A 24698-nucleotide genomic window follows, 5' to 3' on the forward strand; every position below is an offset into this window, starting at 1 on the left:
GAAGTGTGTTCGTTTTAGGCAGTGACACAACACTTCATTTGAATTGCAGTCATTGGGGCACTACACTTACTTAAATTGTCAGAAGACGAAATATTTATCCCTGCTTGTTTAATTTTACATTTGATGGATGGGCCGGCATTCCAGAGACACGAACATATTATTTGTATAGAACACATTTAAAAAGTCCTTAATGTGTCCCCACTGTTGCTTTCATGCTAACCGCTAGCTCGGCTGCTGAAAGCCACCATAGAAGACAAGAAGGTTTGTCTTCGGTGCGTAAGAGATTTGTTGTGTTTACACTGACATCAGTGGCGCCAGCTGGAAGTTTGTCTTCGGCTTTGCCAGCTGAAGCCTCATAAAAAAAATACAAAAAATACACAATTGATGTCAACAACTTATGAGTGCGAGCGAATCACACACTTGTGAAGTCATGAAAGGTCGCCGGCATTGACTCGTAATGGCGTGAACTCCATGTGACCGCTGTGACGTTTGGCGGATGAGCTCACGGCGAGCGGTCGGTCGCTAGGCTGCGGGAAGCCCGACGCTGTTGGCGAGAAAACGCGACTAACGCAAACATGTGAGAGCATTTTAGTGTCTTTGGATTTGACTAGCGACTCGTCCACTTTGTCTATATGTGCTGTTACGAGACACCGCATCTATGTCCTCCGCTTTATCAAGAGTTTTTCCGCTTCCTGGCAATATTACGCTTGTGCCGCAGCGAGGCGCTAGGACACATAATATAGCACGCATTCGTGCGTCGTCACGCCCTTTTATGTTTGCTTCCTTCCTGTGGGTCAGCAGAGTTCTTTGGTGGCTGTTCTGTGAGGCTGACGAGAACATCAAATATGCCGCTAGGCTAAATGTCGGCCATTCATCCAGATTTATGTTAAGCTGCAACAATTTAACGCGCTCCGACAATGACCAGCAACCAATCCGTTGTTTTTCAAAAAAACCCTTTCAATAACTAACGTTTGTGCGTCACAAAATGTTTTCAGTTAAAACTATATTTTACCACTTTTTATGACTGTCATGTGTTAAGTGCATTATATGCACAACATATACACGTGCACAGCATTATATGATCATTAAATGATATGAGATCCTATTTTGGAGCTAAATATGCATTTTTATGTTTGCTTTTACATTTCTGTAGAGTCACCCCATTGAAACATTTTCGTCTTTCTTTTCACTCATCACTTGCAACTTTTTTCTTTTGTTTTTGTAAATGTCGGTATAACGCAGAGAAAAACTTGGAGGGCGTTGAATGAACTTTTAAGAAAATAAAACGTTGGACAAGCCTGGCACCTCGTGGATGGTCAGAGGACTGCAGCGTCCTCTGACAGTTTGAAACAGTACAGTACTTTCTGCACCTGGAAAGCGTCAATCATCCGAAGAGCAAATCATACGTGGCGTTGGCAGATATTTGGCACTTTTTCGCCATTCTTCGCTCTGCTGCTCATCCCACAAATGTGCGTTCCTTATAAATATGGAACACGTTCAAAGAGAAATAAACAAGGCTTTCTAACACAAAAATATTTATTGCCAAGAAGAACTGTTACAGCAAACAAATAAGATATCCAACACAAATGTCCTTACTTTTTGTGCTGTTTATGTTTTGCCACAAATGATTCACCTGCTTTATTACTTTATTGATTAAATGATTGAAAGATTTACGGAGTTATTTTTGTCCAATCAGACACTAAATGTTGACCAGATGATGACGATGATGTCATCACAGTTGGTGCATCGTCGTCATGAAGACGAGGAGAGAAAGAGCGTGTAGGGGGCGGAGCCTCAAGCTGAAGGCGGAGCTGGCTTCTATCCAATCATTGTCGCTCGTGCACTGACGACAACCGTCGCCGCAAAACAAGCACGAGTCCACGTCGCCGCGCCATCCGGAACCGTACGCCCGCACGCTACGACGGCCTGACGGAAGTGAACGTGGTGAAACAGGAAGTAGTCGTTAAACAGGAAGTGAGTGTTGAAACATTTTTTTTGAGCAACCTGTCGGCTGCTTTCTCATGCAAAATGGAGAAGCTCTTTACTTTTTATGCCAGAACAGTTTTACTGTGTAATAGTGGAGGTTTTTGTTTTGTTTTGTTTTTTTACACTGCCAGTGAAGTTATTTCTATTATGATGGGGATGTATTGACAATTTCAGTCAGACAGAATGAGTTTTTAAAGGGGGGGAGTGAGAGAAAAGAAAAAAGGACAGGAGAGAAAAATAAACAAGAAAAGACAGGACATAGCTGAAACAAAACAAAGCATTATATGTATACTACAATGTTAATTGGGTTCGGGTTTTCTACGGGACACCGTGTGAGGGAAGGATAGGACAATATAGGACAGGACAGGGACAGAGTAGGACGAGGGTAGTGCTGCAGTATGGTGGGAGGGGCTATGTACATTTTAAACATCTGTCGAAGCGCAGTGCAAGTGAGGGGACATCCAAAGAAGTTCACAAGGAGAGTTAAGAGTTATTTATCGCAATTAGGGAGTGGTCCCACACCAGAGCGAATGAGTCCCGAGAGCGTGTGTCTGTGGACGCGTGCATGTGAATTAACATTGTCTCGCATGCACAATAAACGTCAGCGGTGTCCTGGAATTGCCGCCCCACCCAGCCAAGAGGGGAAGGCGGGCCCAGGGCCCACCTGAGATGAAACATTAAATATGTAATAAAACAGGAAGTGGTGAACATTGCGCTGTGACTCACGTGGCTCGTAGTAGTCGTAGACGAGCACGACGGCTTCCCGGACTTTGCCGACCTTGAACTCCACCAGCAGAGGAAGTCGCACACACACCGCTTCCGTTGTAATCTACACGCACGTGCAGATTACAACAATTAACATTGTCTCGCACACACAAACATAAAAACACACACACACGCATAGACCGAAAGACACACACATCCAAACAAACAAGCACAGACAGATACACACAAGCAGGCACACACATATATACAGACAAATTATTACAAACTTGCACTTACACAAACAGTCAGACGGACAGACACACACACACACACACAAACAGATGCACACATGGACGCACGGACATGGACACAGACACACACACAGACAGCGTGCCTCAGCACAGTGTCGCACACGCATGTTTCTGGAACCTCACCGAGTCGAGGTAGACGACGACTTTCCCCGGCCGCGCCTCCACCTTCTTAACGACGTCGTCGAGCCGGACGGCGTCGGGCCGCAGGCTGAAGCCGCTCAGCAGGCCGACCTCCGCCAGGGCCATGCCCGTCGCGTTCGGGCCCCTCGTCAGACTGAGCGGTCACGTCACAAGTCTACGTTTACTTCAGCGAAACATCGGTTTGCGTTCGAAATGAGTAGCTGCTGCGGGTGTCGTGAGCGTGCACGTGACATACCTGCAGCACACGTCCAGATGCGCACGCGAGTCCTGGCCCTCGTCAAAGAGTCGCACCTGCACGTCGAACGCTTCGTGGGAGTCGGCGTCTCGTCGACGGCGACTCGGCTCGTCCGTCCTCGCGTTGTACATCACGTTCAGCTCAAGAGAAGAAGAAGACGACGACACCTCAGGAACTGATTTGACTTATTTTTGGAGTTTAAGCCACGGTATGGTAGGGAGGTGGGATTAATTGATTTGAATAATGTGTTGCCAAATTAGCTGTTCGGTCATCATTTAGCGACTTCTGTGATTCCTGAAGCACGACAAAAGCCGGTGAAAAAGTCAAGTTATTCAAATATGGTAATACGCTCTCCAAAACTAGAACCCTCTCATTGACGTGGCCTAAAGTGTGTTTCCGCCAGGACTCTACTGACATTTGGGACGATAGTCAGCCTACCATCGAGTAAAGAAAAAAGAAAAGAAAAAAAAGTTTCTCTGGCCGTTTCTCTCAGTTGATACATCGGTTACTTATTGACCAATGTCGATTTATCCGTGATACGCTATCATCAGCTTTATCGGTCGGACTCTACTGAGAATACAATGACGTGAATGAATGAGAATATTCACGGGCGTATATTCGGAATCATTCACTCGTTCCCTACTCGCGAATCGCTGTAGTGCGTAGGGATTTTAGCGGACTTTTTAGGCACCTAAAAATGGAATCCGCTGTATATAAATGCCTGTTTAGGACACACTTATTTTCACAATATTTGTAAAGAAAAAAAATGTGAATTTCAATTATTTCTGTGGCGAAAACGCTGTGGGGGAAAAAAAATGACTAATACTAAAAAACTAAGAGTAAATCTTGTTTTGAATATTGGCATTGACACACACGCACACACACACACAAACACGCAATCCTAATGGTGCTGTCCACATCTTCATAACATCTATGAAATACTACTTCCTCGTCAGCGTTCATCAAACAGGAGGTGGTCTTCTGGGTACCTGAAGAAGAGCGAGGCCTTGGCCCTCCGCCGCCACCTGCAGGTAGATTTGGTCCTTCAGCTCCACCTGAGACACGGCCAGAGAAAATTCTCATGATCTGAGCTTTTGTCCATATTCAGGATTCAGTATGATTTGAATTTGAGATTAGAATTGATGATTTCTGTTTTGTTGTCTGCTTTTAGTCGTGGACTTTTTTTTTTTTTCTTTTCAAAAAGCTAGTTTTATTTTGTCATTTCACAGGGATATTGCCCATATGTACATTTTAAAATTAATCATTCATCGACATGTTGGAAACTTTTGTCCTGAGGTACGTGCAGCGATTTATTATCATACAATGAGCGTTCGAACTGCATGGCTCTGCTGGTGCTCATGTCTGCTGCAAGCTCTCTCGCACTCGTTTCTCATGTAAGAATTGTCCACGTGAGGAAAGCCGACCCGGGTAAAAATATTTGCGGCTCAGAAGCACATACGTCGGGTCAAAAGTGACTGAACGTTCTCTGCACTCGACCGCAGTGCACCCCAACATGACAGAAAATGAACCTTTCACACCAAAGCGCGGTCACGCTTGTTTTCCGGCGTACCCGCTGCGTCTGTAGGAGGCGCCGGTTGTACGCGTTGACGTGGAAGACGCTGTCGTTCACGCTGACACTCAGGTTGACGTCGTGATGGTGAAGCAACACGGCAACCGTGGACAAGGCCTGCAGTGCCACCACTGTGTCCTGTCATACCACAATTATGAATTTTCAGAACACGTGTTTGCAAAGTGCTTTGGCAGAGCAAAATGTTGAAAATTCAAGCGCTCCGGTCGGGCCTTGGCTCACCTGAGTGCTCCCGAATCCTCCCGCGGGGTTGCGCTGGCGTCCGAGCCACTTCGCCAGGCCGACGCCCTCGGCCAGGCGGCCCAGCTTGTGCAAGCTCAGCAGAGCGTAGGACGCCGTCTCGATGTCGGCCGAGCTGGGTTGCCATGACGACGCCAGACCGGCGGCGGGCGACGTCCACGTGGGGACGCCGTCTGCTTGCACGCAAAAAAAAAAACGTCGCCCCAAAAAACTTTAAGACTGAACGTGGTGACGAGACTATGAAATAAAATGAAATGATGAGAAAATGACAGGATTTGAAGAGGTCAAGATGAGTCGAGCAGATGAGATGATATGAGAAGAATACATTTTTCTGTTTTCATATGAGTAAATATTTACAAACGTAGAATCACCTGATTCAAAGTTACGTACGGTGGTGCTTTGAGATAAAAGTGCCGTCGTTCAGCTGATGTTTTTGTTTTTGACGTGTGAGCAAACATTTGTGGTACGAGCGCTGTATCGGTGCAGCGAACTCAACTCGGCTCACTTCACAACAAGCACAATGGAAAAATGCCATAGACAGGTGAACGAATAAGATCAAACGTTGCGATGTTATAACGCTGAAGGAACACATGTAGCCAGACAATATAACAATACTAAAGTTGTGCATTCTTAATCCTCTAAGACAGGGTTGCCAAACTCATTTTTGTCTCGGGCCACATCGTTGTTATGGCTTCCCTCTGAGGGCCGTTATGACTGTGAACAAATGTAAAGGAATTATCACCTCATATAATTACACGGCAAATTGATGAATAACTACTTTTAAAATCCGAAGCCTATAAAAAAACAAATGTCAACTAGTGCATTTCTTTTCAAAGGGGGGTTGGTAACAAAAAATGCTTGCGATATCTCAACGTTATTACAATAGAACACAATTAGCAATTTTGATTTGCTTTCGCGGACCAAATAAAATGATGTGCCGGGCCAGATCTGTCCCCCGGGCCACCAGTTTGGCACCTGTGCTCTAAGAGAATGATTAACAGTACTGCAGTTTGCTGAGTTACAGCAGTTGTAAGATTTTGAAATATGGGTAAAAAAAAAAAAAAAAAAAAAGTTTAGCAGTCTGAATATTAAATATTTTGTCTTTGTAATATATTCAATTTACTTATAGGTTGAAAGGGATTAGCAAATGTTTGTATTCTGTTTTTATTTAGGTTTTACCCAATGTCCCAACTTCAATGGAATTGGGGTTTGAAACAGACAGTTTGTCTGCGGAAGCACTTACCCATCATGTCGGCTCGTCCAATCAGCTGGTCGAGCGCGGCGTGGGCGTTGGCGCTGCCGTCCACGGCCAGCACGTAGGAGACTAAGCTGAGGCTGTAGTTTGTGTGTACGCGGCCCGTAGCGAGTCGCGTCTCCAGGAACATCAGCGCCGCCGCCGCCTGGCTGGCGTACTGAGTCTGACAGACAGAGAGCGGGCCAATCACATGACTTCTAGGCCTGGTGCATTAGTGACCCGTGACTTCGTGTCCGCAAAGTACCTTGAAATAGTGTTAAGGTTCAATACTATCATGTTTCTTTTCTTAAAAGTTCATACCTACATAGCACCAGGAAAACAACTGACTCACTACACCTACAAACTAAGTGGGAACTATTCGGAAAGAGGGTGCAGTTATCCCCCTGCCTTGTAAATATGTCCGTACAAATTAGAGCTTAGCAGTAGCTCTCAGTTTCAAAAACTTTGGAAAAACATTGTGATATTGCTTAATTGTTGTTTATGTGGTTTTGTTTCATCATCAAGCAAAACCAAATCAACAACAATACGCTTAATGAACAGTAATCAGGAAAAAAATATTTTGCAATAAACTTAAATGTGAAATAATGTTTTCTCCGAATATTCGTTTCATTGATGGAGTAATCGATAGAATAATTGATTTGAAAAAGATTTGATAATGACAGCCTCAATAAGAATACATACCAGTTGTGGTATTGCATGAAAACAAAAACATAAAAAGGTTGCACCAAACCAACTTCTTTCAAACTGAAGCTGTTCACTGATATTTTGAAATATGCAGTTTGTCCAAATATTTTTACAGCAGGTTTTTCTTGTCACAGAAATACAGTAAAATGGAACATCTGTTGTAGACAAAATGAGCAACCGTGATTTGAGTGAATCTTATGTCCTATTCAAAAAGGTTTTTAACAATATTTCAGTCAAATAAAACACATTTTCATCACAATTGGTCAACAGAATGACATTATCGCGTATTGGTTCTTGGGATCGGAGAGTATTCAAACGCAAGCACTTATCGGTGCATGCCATTTAAAGTCTGAGAACCCCTGCATTTGGAGACGCGTTGCCCATATGAGGCGGCCCGTCTTACCCTGATGTTGGGATCCTCCAGCAGCGCGATGAGGACGTACGCCGTCAGCGACACGGGCCCGTCCAGACCTCCTTGGAGTTCCGTGTGGATGACGCGTCCCGGCTCCTCGTAGACGCCGTCAGCCCCCTGCCGGCCGCGCAGCCAGGACGCCGCCCCCCTCGCAACGTGCTCGTCGATGCTTATGAACGGTCGCGCCTGGAGGAAACATCTCAGCACGAAGGCGGTCAGCCTGAGCAAAGCGACCGTTCGGCAGCGTCACGTCCACACTGGAATGTGTTGATCGATCTCTGAGTACTCTAAAGCTATCTAAGTTCTAGAATGTTCTCTGAGCCCTAGAAAGTACTCTGAGCTCTAGAATTTTCTCTATGCATTAGAAAGTTTTCTGAGCATTAAAACATTCTATGAGCTCTAGAATTGTATCTGTTGAACTCACCAGGTGCTTCCAGAACGGTCCCTCTCTCCAAAGGCACTGAAGGATCCGTCTGCTCGCTGGTAGGACAACTCTCGCTCGTAACCTGCCGACGCATACGCCGTCAAAAGGTGTTCCACAAAGCTTGAAACCAAGCCCCACTTAATTGTATTTTTTTTTTACCAAAGACGTCTGAGACGTGACTAAATTGTCTTTAGGTGTGAAATGTTGTTTATCTATACAGTATGTGCCCTGTGATTGGCTGGCGACCAGTCCAGGGTGTACCCCACCTCTAAGCGCTATATAGAAAATGGACGGATGGACAGATGAACATGTGTGATTTTGATTGACATGATGAGCGGACGCCACCTGACACCATGTAGGTCACGGCCATGTCTCGGACCTCCTGGTGGTCCTGCCCGGTGGCGTTCAGGTAGAGCAACACGTAGATGTTTGGAGCAAAGTGGATCATGTTCTGCTCGCCGCAGCCGAACGGCATCTGGATCAGAGAGCCCAGGCCCTGGATAGATGGCCCCAGGATGTCCCCTGTGTCGCCGTGGGGAAAAGAACATCAATAAGAACATCAACGAAAATTGATAAAAACTTTCACAAAATATCAACAGAAACATTGACAAAAAGGTTAACAAAAACGTCAAACAAAGCATCAAGAAAAGGTTAAAACTTAAACAAAAATGTCCACTAAAGTGTAAACAAAACTTCAACGAAAAATATGAACAAAAACGTCCCAAAAAAAGCATAAAAATGTCAACAAAAACGGGGACAAAATGTCTTGTGTCAACGAAAATGTTTTAAAAAAGTAAAAAACAAAAATGTTAACAAGCATTATTATTATTCTTTTTTAAAGTCAGCAAAAACGTCAACAATACTATCATCAGTTGACTGCACTGCGCTGCCATCTACAGATTGGAGTGTGTGTAGCGCACGTTCGCGTACCGACCAGCGTCACCCAGGCACTCCTGCTTCCCGCCACCACACCGTCAGGGAACATGAACGTCATCACGTTAGAGAGGCGAAACGAAACGTCCAGCAGCAGCGATGTGGAGAACGACTGCTCCAACCCTTCTGCCTGCCAAACACACACACACACACACACACAATTAGACAAACACATATACACATTATCACACACGTGCACACACACACGACCATAAGGAAATAACCATGTCTCTGGCGGCGCCTCAAGCCTCTCGATTCTAAGCTATGCCAAAGAAAAAAGATGTTTGCTGAGCGACGGTCCGTAGCACCTTGACCAGGAAGCTCCCTCGGGTGACGTCCACGCCCACGTAGGACTTGCTCATCACCGTCACGCTGACGTCGCCGAGGACCAGCGGCCTGATGGGAAACAGGACAGAGGCGGCGCTCTTTCCGCCCAGCGACACCCGCCGCGCACTGGGCGCCGCCAGCTGCGAGATGTCCGGTAAGATGAACTCGAAGGTGTCGTTCTGAACGACGAGCACCATCACCTGAGGAGAAACACGCAACACGGATACTTTTATTCAAAACCCATTGACACTTGCGTCGTCACCGACGTCGCCACATGAAGTTGCAGCCAACTATGTAGACTTTTGTCAATGCCACCTATGGTGCCCTACTGCCCTGTTGTCGAGCATCATTGCCACTGCCTATGTCACTACCGCAGCAATGTGTTATTGTGATATACTGAGCGCTATCGAGTGTTGCTGCTACCACCTGTGTTGCCACGCGTCATTGCCAACGCTTCTGATGGTATATGTTGCGTCTGTCGCCACCGATGTCGCTATATGTGCAGCCTTACCTGTGTTTCCATATGTGATTTTCATCCCATCTGCCAAGCACCGTTGCCACGTGTATTGCCACCACATGTGGCCAAGTGTTGCTTTCACCTATGTCACCATTTGCGGGACCTGGGACCTGTGCATTACTGCTGCCATCTGATGTTAAATGTCGCCTATGTAGCCCTGTGACTTTGCCATCTACAGTATGTTGGCATGTTTATCCCAGTGTTGCTGCTGCTGCTGAGGTTGCTGCCACCTACGTTGCCATTTGCCCAAGCCACCTGTCTCCAGATGTGATGATTCGCCCACCCGTGTGCAACGTGTCATTACCAGCCTGTTTCCATGTGACATTGCCACCCTGTTGTAATGTTGCCACATATGTTGCCTTATGTGTCGCCGCTGCCCATGTTGGCGCATGTAGCCAAGTGTAGCGAGAATTGGGAGTTGCAAGTCCTGACCTGCAGGTCGTCATAGCGGTTGTTGAAGAGGAGGACCTCCAGCACGATCTCCTCGCCACGAGTGACGACTGGTGGCAGGTGGACGGACAGGAGGAGCTCCTTGGAGACACTGAGCTGCGGGAGTTCACGAGACTTCACGTCGGACCCGAGATGTCTTTGAGAAGAACACGTCGGCCGGGTACCATCGTATCAGACCTGGGCGGGCTTCCGGACAACGCCGAGGCCAAGCGTGTTGGACATGACAAAGGCGGTGGCCGTCCAGGTGGTGATGCTGTCTGGGACCGTCACTCTCATCTCCGCTGACCTTGAATCACTGAGACAACAACATGCAGTTCATGTCCATCAGGTGTTCCTAATATTGTGGCCAATTGTAGTATGTGTGGGAGCTGTCTCACTCATTCATACCATACTGTACCTTACTACACAACACTGTATTATACAGTAGTACAGTGAACCCCCCCCCCCCCCCCCCCCCCCCCCCCCGGCTATTGGTGAGTGATAGGGACTGAGTCCTGGCACAAAAGTTATTGACACCCCCTAAAAAGGTTTACAGTAGACACCGGCACATTTGCAGTTCGGCATTGACGGATTCACCTATTTGCTTATTTTTGGGGGGGGAATCCCCCACTATTCACAGAAACACCCACTGATTTGCAGTATTTTTTCCTTATCCGCTGCTTATATGAGTTTTCTTGTTAATTAATTAATGGAAATTATCATGAGCATCAATTATGTGTGTATTTTTGTTATTCGTGGTCAGTCTCAGTCCCTATCCTCCACAAATAGCGGGGGTCCACTGTATGCTGTACTGTAATTGCATATTGATGACACTAGATGGCAGCAAAAGACTACTTTTGCCAAAATGAGGCTCCTCAACTCACTTCAACATACTTCCTTGACACCAAGATGCCACCGGATGGCGCCAAAGCAACAATGTCATTGCTTTCACATAAGCAGAGAAATAGCGAGAAGGCAAATTTTTCAGCAAATAACACAGGATAGGATTAGACTGTGTTATTTGTGAATGCCAAGCCATTGCGCCACTTTCTACTGCATTGTACAGCGGACACGATACTTTACTATACGAGTGACTACCAAGTGATGGGGCCAATAGGCCCAATGAGAAGATGGAGTGTCTCGTATGTATTGGAGCTCGCTCACTCTGTGAACGTTTCCGTCCATATCCACGTCTCGGTAGGACAATCCACTGACTCCCGCCCGTGCTCCTCATCCTGGTACTCGGAGTCCATCTGGGACAGGAGGTAGTCCTCCTCTGTCGAAAGGACCAACATCAGCGTCAACATCAGCGTCAGCGTGTCTAAACCTTCTGCCCGACGATCCCTTTCAACTTGACCTTGTTTTGCTGCCACCCAGGGATCGGTCGCATGGAGCGACGCGTCTGTCAAAACAATGAGTTGACACGACTGCAACGACACAACGTTTGATTTCTCAGCACAAGCACGCACGCACACACATTCATAATCGATCTTCATCTCGAGGTGTGTAATATTTACACCATTCATTTAGCGCCTTTCGAAAAAAATAAGCTGAATTCAATTGTATTTTTTCATTTTTCCTTTAAATTCATTTATCTAATTAATAACTGCTTAACTGATAGTACTAAAATAAAACAATTTGAATGTAAATTTACGTTTTGTAAATACGATGACTAAGTTACTTTTAGAAGCAACTATTTTACATTTTATATTAAAATAAGAAGGCATTTTTTTTAACTAACAATTTTAAATATGAATACAAGTCTATTTATTAATTTATTTTAAATAATACAATGAAAATATTAGTAAAATCAAACAATTTGCCTAAACCTTTCCATTTTATTAATTTGATTACATATTTTCTAAATGTATTATAAGTGAATTAATTGTTAATAACATTCAAATGAAAATGAATTCCTATTTTAGAAGTAACAATTTTACATTTGCATTCTTTAAAAAGTTAATTCAATAATTTCTTAAAGGATTTTTGTAAATAATAAATGAAAAGGTAAAATAATCATTTTTATATTATACATTAAACATGCTTTATTTATTTTATTAAATAATAGGTTAAATAACTATGGCTAAATACATTATAAATAATACAAATGAAAACTGAGACTGATTATTATATATTATTTAAAAAAATACTTTTATAACTTTTAGGTTTTTATGATGTTTTTAAGTAAGACATTGACCTAACTATTTTTATGCTCTTATTTCATCACTCTCATTAGCTGCCATACTTAATATTTTGTCCAAGTGCAACGCTGATGTAGATAAGAGGACTGAAATACGTATTATGGACAAAAGCATTGGAACACATTTGGATGAGACGCTGTGGATGATCTTCTCAAAACAATTGTTTGCTTTTGCCTTCGTGGAGGTATCCCGACACTGATGTGTTTGAAAGAGAAGAATGCAGGGAGGGACGCAAACAACAACAAAAGTGTGTGTGGGGACCGTGAAGACTGAGAGCGGATCTCCCATTCCCTTGTGCTCGGGATATTGGTTTTCCGTGGAAGCGTGGTACTCGTCTTTCTCCCGCAGCGCCTGACAAACAAAAAGAAAAAAAGAGAGACGACGTTGACAAAAAGAGCGACACATCACGTTTTGTGGACGCGGGCGGGCGTGGCGGCGGATCAACTTTCACGGCGCATCTCTGGTCCTCTAAACATCACATTTATACTGTGCAGGAAACAAGAGGTGGTAGTAAGTTGCACATAAATGTGTCGCAATGTCGTCCCGCGTATTCAAGTTAATGTTTCAGGTAAGTTATAGTATTGCAGAAAAACTAAAGCAAGTCAAGTCATTATTTAAACAAGTCATCAGTCAGGTCACACAATCTTGCACAGTCACAACATATACAGTTGAAACCAGATATTTGCATACAATATATAAAAAGACTTTTTTTCTCACTGTCTGACATAAAACTAGACTAAAATGTTCCTGGTTAAGGTCAGTTCGGATTCCTATCATTTCTACTTACTAAAAGCAAGAATACTGTAAAAAGAGAAGGATTCTTTGAAGACAATTTTTCACTACTTTCTTCAAAGTCAAAGTTTACATCCGTTTCATTCATATTTGCTACAATTGACAACACTTTCCACAAGCTTCTCACAATAGTTGGCAGGAATTTTGGCCCATTCCTTCTGTCAGAACTGGTGTAACTGAGCCAAGTTTGTAGGCCGCCTTGCTCGCACATGCCTTTTAAGGTCTGCCCCTACATTTTCAAAAGGATTGAGATCAGGCCTTTGTAATGGCCAATCCAAAACATTGACTTTGTTATCCTTAAGCCACTTTGTAACCAGTTTGGCAACTGTTCATTTGGAAGACCCATTTACGCCCAAGCTTGAACTTCCTGGCTGATGTCTTGAGATGTTGCTTCAGTATTTCCACACAATGTTCTTTCTTAACGATGCCATCTATTTTGTGAAGTGCGCCGGTCCCTCTCCTGCAACGGACCAACCCCACATTATGATGCTGCCACTCCAGGATTTCTAAGTTGGGATGGTGTTCTCATGCTTGCAAGCTTTCCTTTTTTCCCCTCCAAACCGAACGATGCTCATTATGGCCAAACAGTTCAATTTTAGTTTCGTCAAATCACAGCACATCTCCAAAAATTACGTTCTTTTTTGTCCCTGTATGCCTTTATAAACTCTAATCTGTCTTTTTGATGTTTTCTTTTGGCGTAATGGCTTTTTCCTGGCAGACTGGCCTTTCAGCCCATGTCGGTCCAGCACTCGTTTCACTGTGGATAGTTACACACTCTTACCAGCTTCAGCCAGCATCTTTACAAGGTCTTCGCTTTTGTTCTTGGCTTGATATGCACATTTTGGACCAAAGCACGTTCATCTCGGGGACACAGAACTTGTTACCTCAGCGCTATGATGGCTGGACATTCCCATTGTGTTTATACGTGTGAATGTATAATTGTTTGAACAGATGAACATGGCACCTTCAAGCATCTGGAAATTGCACCCAAGGATGAACCAGACTCGTGCAAATCCACTATTTTCTTCCTGATATTTTGACAGATTTCTTTTGACTTACTCATGATGTTACACAAAGAAGCAGTGTGTTTCAAGTGTGCCTAGTTCAAATACATCCACTGGTGTGTCTCTAATTAACTCAAATGTCAATAAACCTAACGGGAACTACCGAAGAAATGACATCATCTGGGTTTTCCCAAACTGTTTAAAGGCATAGTAATCTTAATATGGCGAGAGACGACTCTACTCACATTCCAACATCACTACAAAATGGCCAAGTCACTATATCGGGCACGACTGTAAATACTTTAAATAATGGCTAGTGAGGGACACAGCCAAAGCCTCACCATCATCTCCTTTGTGATGTCAAGGCGCGGCTCGCACCTTGACAGCACCTTGTCCTGCACCAGGATCCCCACCATAGAGCCTGCTTCGGCCGCGGACACTCTGAGCGTCACCTCGCTGCCCGGTCTGCTCTCCGGCTCGCTCCAGCTCACCGACACCTGTCAATCAATCATCAGCGTCATCCTCCCGCCGTTGCCAAACAACAACGATGACGGCCAACCTGATTGCGGAGGAAGGGATGGACAGCCAGGCAGACCACGTCGTTGACCACCTCTCCGTCTTCTCGTACCAGGAAGACGATCACGGAGATCATCGGAGTCCAGGACGCTTCCGGAACCAAAGTTAGCTGACGAGAACCTTCACCGGCAGAAACAATCACACCTCCAGACTTCACCTGAAGGACAACAATGACGTGTCAAAATCTGAGTACATCCTGGTGAGATACAGCAGAGGGGTCCGAAGTCCGGCCCTGAGATAGAGCGAAGGACATCCGGTGAAGGAGAATGGTCACAAGGAACTCACCACGTAGTGAATTCCAGTCACGGGAAAAGTGGCGTCAACATACAGCGTGAATGGGAAGCCCACCTGGACCATGAACAAGATGCTTCAAACACAAACTTGTAACTCCGGTCGCATTTGGACCTGGATAAGTCGGCTTTACCTCGGCGGCGTCCGAGCCGCTTTGGATCTGGATCTGGACGTACGAGTGACTGGGAGACTTGTAAGTGGAGTAGAGCTGGAGCGTCTGGTAGCTGTCCTCCACTGAGGCCTGAACATCAGCAAACATGTTCACTTGCAACTTTGTCAGCAGAGACCATACCATACCTTGCTACAACATACCACATTATACGACTATACCTTACTAGACACACTATATATAAGATGTTTTGATCTTTTCTTCCCATTTGAGTTGTACAGTCTACAGCAGTGGTTTTCTGAGTGTGGCACAAGAACTACTAGGTATGCGGGCTCCCTCTAGTGATACACGAAAGAATCACTGATAGTACATTTGTTAAGTACAGTTCAGTTGTATTTAACTTATAAGTACAATACATTTGCATTTAATCTTTTAGAACTGTTCGTTTTCCAACATTTATTTATGTACAGTTTTTTATTTAACTCCTATGTGTAATAATACATGTTAATGGAATCCTTATTAATGTACATTTTTGTTTTTCTGTATTTAAGCACAGTATTAATGTTCAAACTGAACCCTGCATAATGTTACAATGGCTTACAAATTACAATATTATTGAATATACTTTTCCGGAATAAATTCTGCCTCGTTTTTGATGAATACTTGGGCCTACTATGTGACTGTATTTTAATGTTGATCATTTTGGTGGTACTTGGAGAGCCAAGGAGTTTTTTTGAGATGGTACTTGAAAACCACTGGCTAGAGAAAATGTTTAAAAAATGTTTTAAAATTATGTATTTTGGTCAAATTTCTTTTAAATCACTAAACCCGGCATTATGACAGGGGTGTGTAGACTTTTTACCGTATAGACACGCCCCACTGTAGACTGTACTTTACTATGTACCATGTGCCACTGCACCTTACTACAGGTACATATGTCATACCATACTGAACAACACTATGCCATACTAGACCATGTTTCACGAAACTACAGTATACCGTTGACCATATACTACTACACCGTGCAATTTGGTAAACCAAACTGCACCATAAATTACGACATGGAACCATACAATACTACGCCATATAAGCAGCGGTCACTTCCCGCTTGTCACTTACATCAACGGTGAGCACTCGGGTGTGGTTCACGAGCAGGAAGTGGATGAACACCACCCCATCGGCAGGGATGGGAAACTCCATGTCCTGAGACGCCATCTCGTCGGGAGAGGGATGCCACGGTCCCGACTCGTTGTGCGTCGTGCGCGTCCACTTGTCCCGCGGAGTTTGTACTTGTTGCACGACGTACACTTTGAGTGTCTTCTTCGTGTCCTCGTCTGACAATGGCTGCTTGTTGGATTTGCCCACGTGAACCTGACAAACAACACTAATACAGTAAACTGGACACAGGCTGAGCCGCAATTTCATTTGGCTTACTTTGTTGTTATTATTGATTTATTATTTTATTTAAGTACGCCACAGATTACTGATTTGTATTTTATTTTATTTGTTAATATGCTTAACAAAAACTGTGTATTTTATCATGCAGTTCTTAGTTATTTATTGTTATGCTTAACATCTTGTTTTATTTAATTTTGTATTTATTGCTTCATTTCTTAATGTGCTCAATAGCTTATTTGAATTGTTTTTATTTGTGTATTTACTGTATGTTTGTGTTTATTCTTTTTTCACTTTATTTCTTAAGATGCTTAACAGCTTATTTTATTGTTTGTATATTTAAATGCTTAACAGCTTGCTTTATTAATGATTTTTTTTTGTTTTATTTCTCAATAAGCTTAATGGGTTAATTTAATTATTAATTGATTGTGTTTCTAATTTATTTGATTATTTCTGTATGTGTTTATTTGTTTTATTACTTGTTTGTATTTGTTTTATCACTTAATTGTTCAATATGCCAAACAAAAGGGAATGTAAAGAAATAAACTCATTTAATTAAAAAAAAAAAAAAAAAAAACACTTTCTGGCAGTTTATCCCTGCTTATTCAAGATTTGTTTGGGTTTAAAAAAATAAATAAATACAATTCCAATGGGTGACAATTATGAGCAGATTTTCACTATCCCCCACGAATAGCGGGGGTACACTATATACGTTGAGTGTTTTGTTCATGAAGTTATGTGTGTACAATATGACACACTTTATGTTTAGCTTTCGTGTGAATATATCTCCAATCGAGTGAATCCTGTATTCTGGCGCACCATGTTGGTGTGTTGAAGAGCGTGCATATGTGAGTGCGCTCGTCTTACTGTTGCAGTGAAGCTCATCGAAGGCTTCAGAATTTTGGGATAGTCCGTAAAGTCAATTTTGTACATGTGCTCGACCAAACACACGCGGGCCTCTGCGTCCACGGTGACGCCTGAGCAGCAGATGAGAAGATTGACGAAGGTTCGAAAGTCGCGGCGTTCGCCTCGGAATCGCACGCAGCTCACCTGTCTGGCGTTCGGTCACGTGGGCGACGACCTTCAGGAATTGTTGTTCGTCGTACATCGTGGCAGAAGATCCGCTGCCGCTCCTCGCGTAGATGTCGGGAAGAGCGAAATTGAAGTCGACGTTGCCGTCAATCTGAAATTGGGAAAAAAACAGACACCCCTCACCACCTTACAGCCCATACTATACTGTACCTTACTCTGCTACACCATACTATTCCATACTATACTTTACTACAATGTATGTTATACTCTACCTGTGCCTTAATATAGACAATACTATACCTTACCATGCTCTACTATAAGCGCTATAGTATTATTCTACTATATACCTTACTTTACAACATTATACCATAATACTGTATACTATACCATACTACCCAGTGCTATATACTGTACTACAATCTACTTTATGCTATCCTATACGGAACTATACTATACTAATGCATACCATGCTACACCATGTTAAACTATACATACTTTCTACCACTCCATAACGTACAATATTATTACTACTACACAAATTACATCATATAATGCAAAACCATACTATACATTACCATGGGCCATACCATACCATACCACACCTAATATACTATTCCATACTGTTCTGTACCATAACCACGCAAAACTAAAGTAATTTGTACTACACCATACTACAGTATATCAAACCATACTGCACCGTAACATACCACAGCATTCCACACTTAAACATACAGTATAGGACACCATACTATACTATACTATACCTTACCACATAGCATACAATACAACACCACATTTTACCATTTGGTACCTTACTATATAATATACTGTACATACTACATACTATACTCTAGCTTGCCATATACCATACCATACAACATTACATTATACCAAACTGTACCTTATTATATAATATAATATCCTACACCATATCATACTATAGCTCACCAAATACCATACTATACCATACAACACCACATTGTACAGTACCATACTGTTCCGACTACAGACCCTTTTCCAAAAATTAGAATATCATGGAAATGTAGATTTATTTCCATAATTCCATTTGAAAAGTTAAACTTTTATAGGCTATAGATTCAGGGCCCACAATTTAAACAATTTCAAATAAATCGACTTTTCCATGATATTAAATTGTTTTTGGAAAGGGTCTGTATATACCATTAAATACCGTACAGCTATCCATGCCATACTCAATTAAACCGTACGATGCTGTACTGTACTATACTACCTGTCTGTGTTCATCATAGATTTCTTCAATTCCATGATAGTGATGCAGCACAGTGATGTTGATGTGTCCTCTCACAGGTTGTCCATACTTGTACCTGCCAGGTGCACAAGTCATCGCCATTTCATCATCAATGAGAGGAGGAGAGGAAGAGGGATATTTAAAAAGAAATTTTTTTTAGAAAAAACACTTTCGTGACCCTGAACAGGAGAGCGGTGTAAAAAAAAAAAAAAAAAAAGGTCATTGCTACAAAAAAGACAAGCAAACTCAGCCAAGGTTACCACTGAACTTTCACCCATTTTTGTTGGGACACAAACTGCAGAAAATCCCTTCAGAAGCTCACACTTCGCAAAAAGTATTCAAGTCTCTTCCACTGATTTACAGTAAATTGCCAACTTGGCTTCCCTGATGAACTCATTCATTGTCGTGGATGTTTACATTGGTTGATATATATATATATATATATATATATGTCTAATATGTTTGTCATGGTTGTGTTGTGATCGTGAGAAAAGATGACACAGTTCATGAATTGAATGTCAAACGCCATGTAAAAAGAACAGTAATGTTCAACTCGAAGCAGTGTCGCTCATGGCATAATTCTTAGTTGTTTATCTATAAATAAATGAATATGTTGGCCCAAAAAAGCCCTTTCTCAGTCTTGTTTGTGTTGTTTTACAGTTTGAGGTGTCCATGAAGCAAAAAATATTAGATTTGAAGTCACTGATCTGCTCGACATGATTTTTTCCAGAAAAAGCTCCTTTACTCCACTTTTGGTCAGAAACAGGCGTTTTTGGTGTCACCAACCTATGTTCTAATGCTGATTACTAAAGAATGGAAAAGATAATCTACTCTTTCTGTTGGTGGGTTTGGTGCTTATTTTGTCACAAAACCATTTTCTGTGAGTCTTAAAAGCTCATTCAAAATTCTGTAAAATAGCTGAAAATATGGCCGACTCGGCGGTGAATGAGTCAAAAGATTTAAGAGCTGGCATTTCCTTCTGGCATTTGGCCCAAAAAACACAACAAAACCAATGAGGTCAAGAGTAAAGAGATCGTTTAGTCTCCTTCATTTGACGAAAACATGGAAAACATGTTCATACAAATCACATAAATCAAGGAAAAGATGGAGAAGGGAAAGGAAAAGAGTGCAGAAGACGTTGTAACCTGGCTGTGATGGTACCCCACAGCGTGTCTTCCCGATGGAGCACGTCCGGAAGGTCCATCGTGACTTGGAACTTTGGCATGGCTTAAGGAGCAACACATGCTTCAAAACACCTTCACCGCATCCCCATACTCGCCACATCTACCGTGTCACGCCTTATCACATACGCACTTACCATAGCGATCCACATGCACATGTTTGCGAGTCGCGCCCCCCTGTGGAGCAAAGCCAAGATGTTGTTGTGCGTGATACAGCAACAACTCTTAAGCATAGACACACCGAGGAAATTAGAGTGGCCACCTCTTTCGAAACGTGTCAATCTCGAATTAATACTTATTTCTACATGCTTGCATTTGGCTAAAACAACCCAAGTAAGCAACTAGTCTCTCGGCCTGCATCACACCCGGACATCGGGATTTTGGTCTGTTTTACTACCTTACCGTGTTGTTCGACAAGAAAAAGCTGAATGGAAAAAGTCGCAACACGTGACTTTTTTTTTTTTCTGTATAAAACCCCTTTGTAGTGATTATGGAGTAGGGAATGATGAATGATTCCAAACGCAGTCTGCGTCTGATTTATAGTTGACTCTCGAGCTGAAACGATTCATCGAACACTTCCTAATCACTACATAAAGATTTGTGGATTGTGGACTATATAGTTGACTCTAGGGCTGAAACAATTAACCAAATACTCCCGAATCACTACACTGGGATTCTCAGATAGTGGACTTTATAGTTGACATCCAGGCTGAAATGATTGATCAAATACTCCCCAATCACTGCAAAGGGATTTTTAGATAGTGGACTTTATAGTTGACTCCTGGGCTGAAATGATTATTTGAATACTCCCTAATCACTACAAAAGGATTTTTAGAGAGAGTATAGTTGACTACTCCCGGGTTGAAACGAATAATTGAACACTCTCTAATGACTCCACAGGGATTTTCAGATTGTGGACTGTATATTTTACACTCGGGCTGAAACGATTTATCTAATACTCCCTAATCACTGTAAAAGCATTTTTTTTTTTAGACAGTGGACTTTATAACTGACTCCAGGGCTGAAAGGATAAATCGAATACTCCCTAATCAACACATAAGGATTTTTAGATTGTGAAGTATATGGTTGACTCTCAGGTTGAAATGATTCATCGAAAAGTCCCTAATCACTATAAAATGATTTTTCAAAAGAATTTTTTTTGTGAAATAGATACTGTATTTTTACACAATAGGTGTTTTATCCATGAATGGACCAATACGTTTCCAGTTTCAATTGGCATTTCTTCATCTTCATCATGGGAGGAAAACATTTGATCAACAGTACAGGTTGCAACAGAGATATGTGGAGACTGGAAGAGTCACAGAAAGACATATGGAAAGTGGAAAATGTTGACATTCTGCTCGTTTTTGGGAGGAGTGTCACACTCACGTCCACCAGCGCAGAGATGGTCCACTGGCCCAGCGGAGGCTCCTCGGACAGACGGAACTCTCTGGAAAGAACCCCCAGGACTGCCTGTGCAGCGCGCCACTGCCTGAGCAGGTTCCCCCGCGGGTCCTGCACCGCAAGCAGCACAAATCAACATCATTGACCAGCAGATCGATTGATGATTTAGAGATTTGATTGTCTGACTTTGACCAGGATGTCCACCGAGCTGTTGCAGGGTTTCATGGCGTCCTGAAGGGTCACGACCCGGATCCTGACCAGCTGACCCGCACGGTACACGTCCTTGTCCGTGTGGATGAAGGTCATGCAGCCTCGGGGCTCAAAGTACAAACGTGTTTTGTTGGCGAAAACATGCTGTCTGCCCGCGTAACCTGTGACCTCCAGGATGCAGGCTTGGCGGAAGCTTGACTTGTCGACGCTGACCTGCCACAAGGGCCAACAGCGACACTCTTTACACGGCTTTGATGCTCATTTGATTTTTAACATGGAAAGGTGGGCCAGGTCATAGGTAGACGAGCGTTAAAAAAATTGAAATGTGTAAAACCCTTTGCCATAAAATAATAATTATTTCCGATAACTTAATTGTACTATTCATAATTAAGAAATGCATATGTAAAAGGTGTAAATTGTCATAAAATAATATTATTATTTGTTTTAATTCATCTAAAATGTGTAAAATTGTTAGTCATCAAATGATAGTTTGCCTAAATGTTATAATTTGATGAAAAAGTGTATATAAAAAATGCCAATGTGTAATAAAATAATAATTCATTGTGATGCCTTAATGTTATTTGTAATTAATTAAATTTCATAAAATAAATACAGTATTTACAATTTTATTTAAATATTTAAATAAATACGTCACTGATGTTGTAGTGGTCCAATCGCCTGACTTTGGTGCAGGCAGCGTGGGTTCCGTTCCCACTCAGTGACGGTCTGAATGTGAGTGCGAACTGTTGTCCGTGTCTATATGTGCCCTGCGACTGACTGGCGACCAGTTCAGGGTGTAGTCCGCCTTTCGCCCAAAGTCAGCTGGGATAGGCTCCAGCGTCCCGCGACCCTAACCAGGATAAGCGGTGTTGAAAATGGATGGATGGATATTTAAATAAATACATCAATGATTTCATAAAATAAATATTTTATAATATATATATAATTATGACATAAGGCATTTGACTCATTCACTGCCAGCACACATAGTTAAAATGGATATTTTACTTCTAAAGCCGTCGGCAGTGGAGATAAATGAATTTCTAAAAAATGAAAAAAAACAAATGCATATACAGTGGACTCCAGGTGGAAAGGGCCCGTGCTGGACCGTGAATCGTGAAAATACGCGGATAATTGATGTCCATTATAATTGCATTGGAAAAACAATATTATTTTTATTGGTTTTTTTTAACCACAAAAATTATTTGTTTTTGTGGTTAAAAAAGCTGCCAATAAGCATTTTCAGGGCTAGTTTGCCCCCCAAAAAAGAAAAAAAATGGAAATTAAAAAAAACATTTGAAAAACCTCGAGTATGCAGGGGTCCATCCACTGCATTTCAATTCAGTTTGAGATTAAAAATGGCTAAAGTTACCTTGTGCATGAAATGTGCTATATAAATAAAGCTGCCTCACCTTGTCTTACCTTGACAAAATGAATTCAGTATGAATGCCTTATTCGAGGATTCTTTATAATGTAAAAGCTTGGTTTAGAAACTAAAAGGTCTGCTTTTTTGAATGAATGTTTGCATCCTATTACTGTTTTCTTTTCCGTCAAAGCAAGAAAAGTTCAAGAGAAGAAGAAGAAGAAGAAGAAGAGGAACTCACAGGTGGAAGAGTCAGAAGCTGCGTGGATCCTTCAATAAATCAGAGAGTTTCAATCAGACCTCGTTATTTCCTGCTTTCATGATAAAACAAAACAAAGCGAGGACAGCACCTCCTCCCACGTCCAGCGTTTGCGTGGCCATCTCCTGGTCGGCGTGGACGATGCGAGCCATCACCGTGACCGCCGAAGACGTCAGGACGCTGACAGACAAAGATGTCGGATGTCCCGCTTGAAGGACTCTGGGGAGCAGCAGCAGGTAGGACGCAGGACGCTCCGCACTGAAAACAGCAACGGAACGCGCTTTGCTTCGTGTTCTCGAGGTTTTGTGCATGAGATGTTTGTGAACATTTTTTTTTATTTTATCTCGAGGTGCAACAATTAATTGATTGATGGACAACTAATCGATTCTTCAAATTATTCGACAACAATTTGGATAATTGATTAATCATTGAGCGATATTGTTTAGCTGAAAAAATGGCCAAATGCTTTGAGCCACTCAACAGTAAATATTCTCTGATTTCTGTAGTCCTCCATGAACTCAGACTGATTATATTTCTCTGGAATCAAAATAAGACATTTGTAAACATCTGCTTTTACGTTGGAAAACAAAGATTAACATTTTGGCCGATTTTCTGACAGTTACGGACCAAACCGGGAACTGAATCATCAGCAATTTATGTTTGTGCATTTTCTGCACTGTCAATTTTGAATAATGACCTGTGTGTTGTGTGTTTTTTTTTTCCATCTATTTCATTGGTTAATTGAAAAATGGACAGATGAATCGATTATTACAATAATCGTTAGTTGCAGATTAATGACCCAGCCTTCCATGCAGAGGTTGACTCGTTACCTGTGTGTGACGTTCTGGGCGGCGGCGAGGCCGAGCAGCGCCACGAACACCTGGAAACTCTTAAGATGCTCCATCCGCTCCGAATGACGGCCGCAGCTCCTCTCGCTGCGCTTTTCTTCACACGTGAGAATGACGCCGCCTTTTCTCTAGCAGCCTCCCGGAGGTCGACCCCGATCGCTTTACGCGTCTACGCCCTTCGTGGGAAACGATCACTTGGTGGAGCCTGTTCACACAAAGGAAGGGGAAAGGAAAAAGGTCACGTCGTGTTTGTGATTTAGGTTGAGCAAAAGGTTTTTGTCGCTCCAGATTACTTTCACAACATGACGAACTATGTTTATGTGAATGTGATTATTACCATAGCCAAGCTTGAGAGCTAAGGTTTAGACCTTTAATGCTCTTTCTGAAGGGGAAAATACACCCTCACACAGGTAACAATTTTGTCAAAAATACAGGTACAAACTCATTTTTGTCATGGACCACATTATAGTTCGTGTTTCCCCTCAGAGCGCCGTTATGACCGTGAAACCAATTAAATATATCATCTCCTAACCATTTTATTACAGATACACAACAAACTGTTGGATATAGTTTTGAAAT

The 24698-nt window shown here is 42.5% G+C and overlaps 1 protein-coding gene across 1 annotated transcript; it reads right to left on the bottom strand.

Moving 5' to 3' along the window:
- Positions 1 to 1732: 1732 nt before the first annotated feature.
- cd109 (CD109 molecule) lies at positions 1733 to 24175 on the bottom strand. Its single transcript, XM_061705104.1, has 32 exons — positions 24102 to 24175; positions 23363 to 23529; positions 23254 to 23282; positions 21626 to 21862; positions 21425 to 21550; positions 20173 to 20212; positions 20000 to 20081; positions 18837 to 18930; positions 17606 to 17738; positions 17423 to 17532; positions 16280 to 16531; positions 15185 to 15292; positions 15046 to 15108; positions 14744 to 14917; positions 14526 to 14681; positions 12650 to 12739; positions 11352 to 11614; positions 10386 to 10503; positions 10191 to 10304; positions 9223 to 9441; positions 8912 to 9044; positions 8327 to 8503; positions 7982 to 8063; positions 7549 to 7777; positions 6450 to 6624; positions 5189 to 5379; positions 4949 to 5086; positions 4368 to 4433; positions 3379 to 3518; positions 3126 to 3276; positions 2713 to 2815; positions 1733 to 1926 (listed from the first exon to the last, which is right to left on the bottom strand). The coding sequence occupies exons 1-32, from the start codon at positions 24173 to 24175 to the stop codon at positions 1733 to 1735; spliced, it is 4428 nt and encodes a 1475-aa protein (XP_061561088.1).
- Positions 24176 to 24698: the final 523 nt, after the last annotated feature.

The sequence above is a fragment of the Phycodurus eques genome, chromosome 18, assembly GCF_024500275.1.
Source record: "Phycodurus eques isolate BA_2022a chromosome 18, UOR_Pequ_1.1, whole genome shotgun sequence".
NCBI classification, from domain to species: Eukaryota; Metazoa; Chordata; class Actinopteri; order Syngnathiformes; family Syngnathidae; genus Phycodurus; species Phycodurus eques.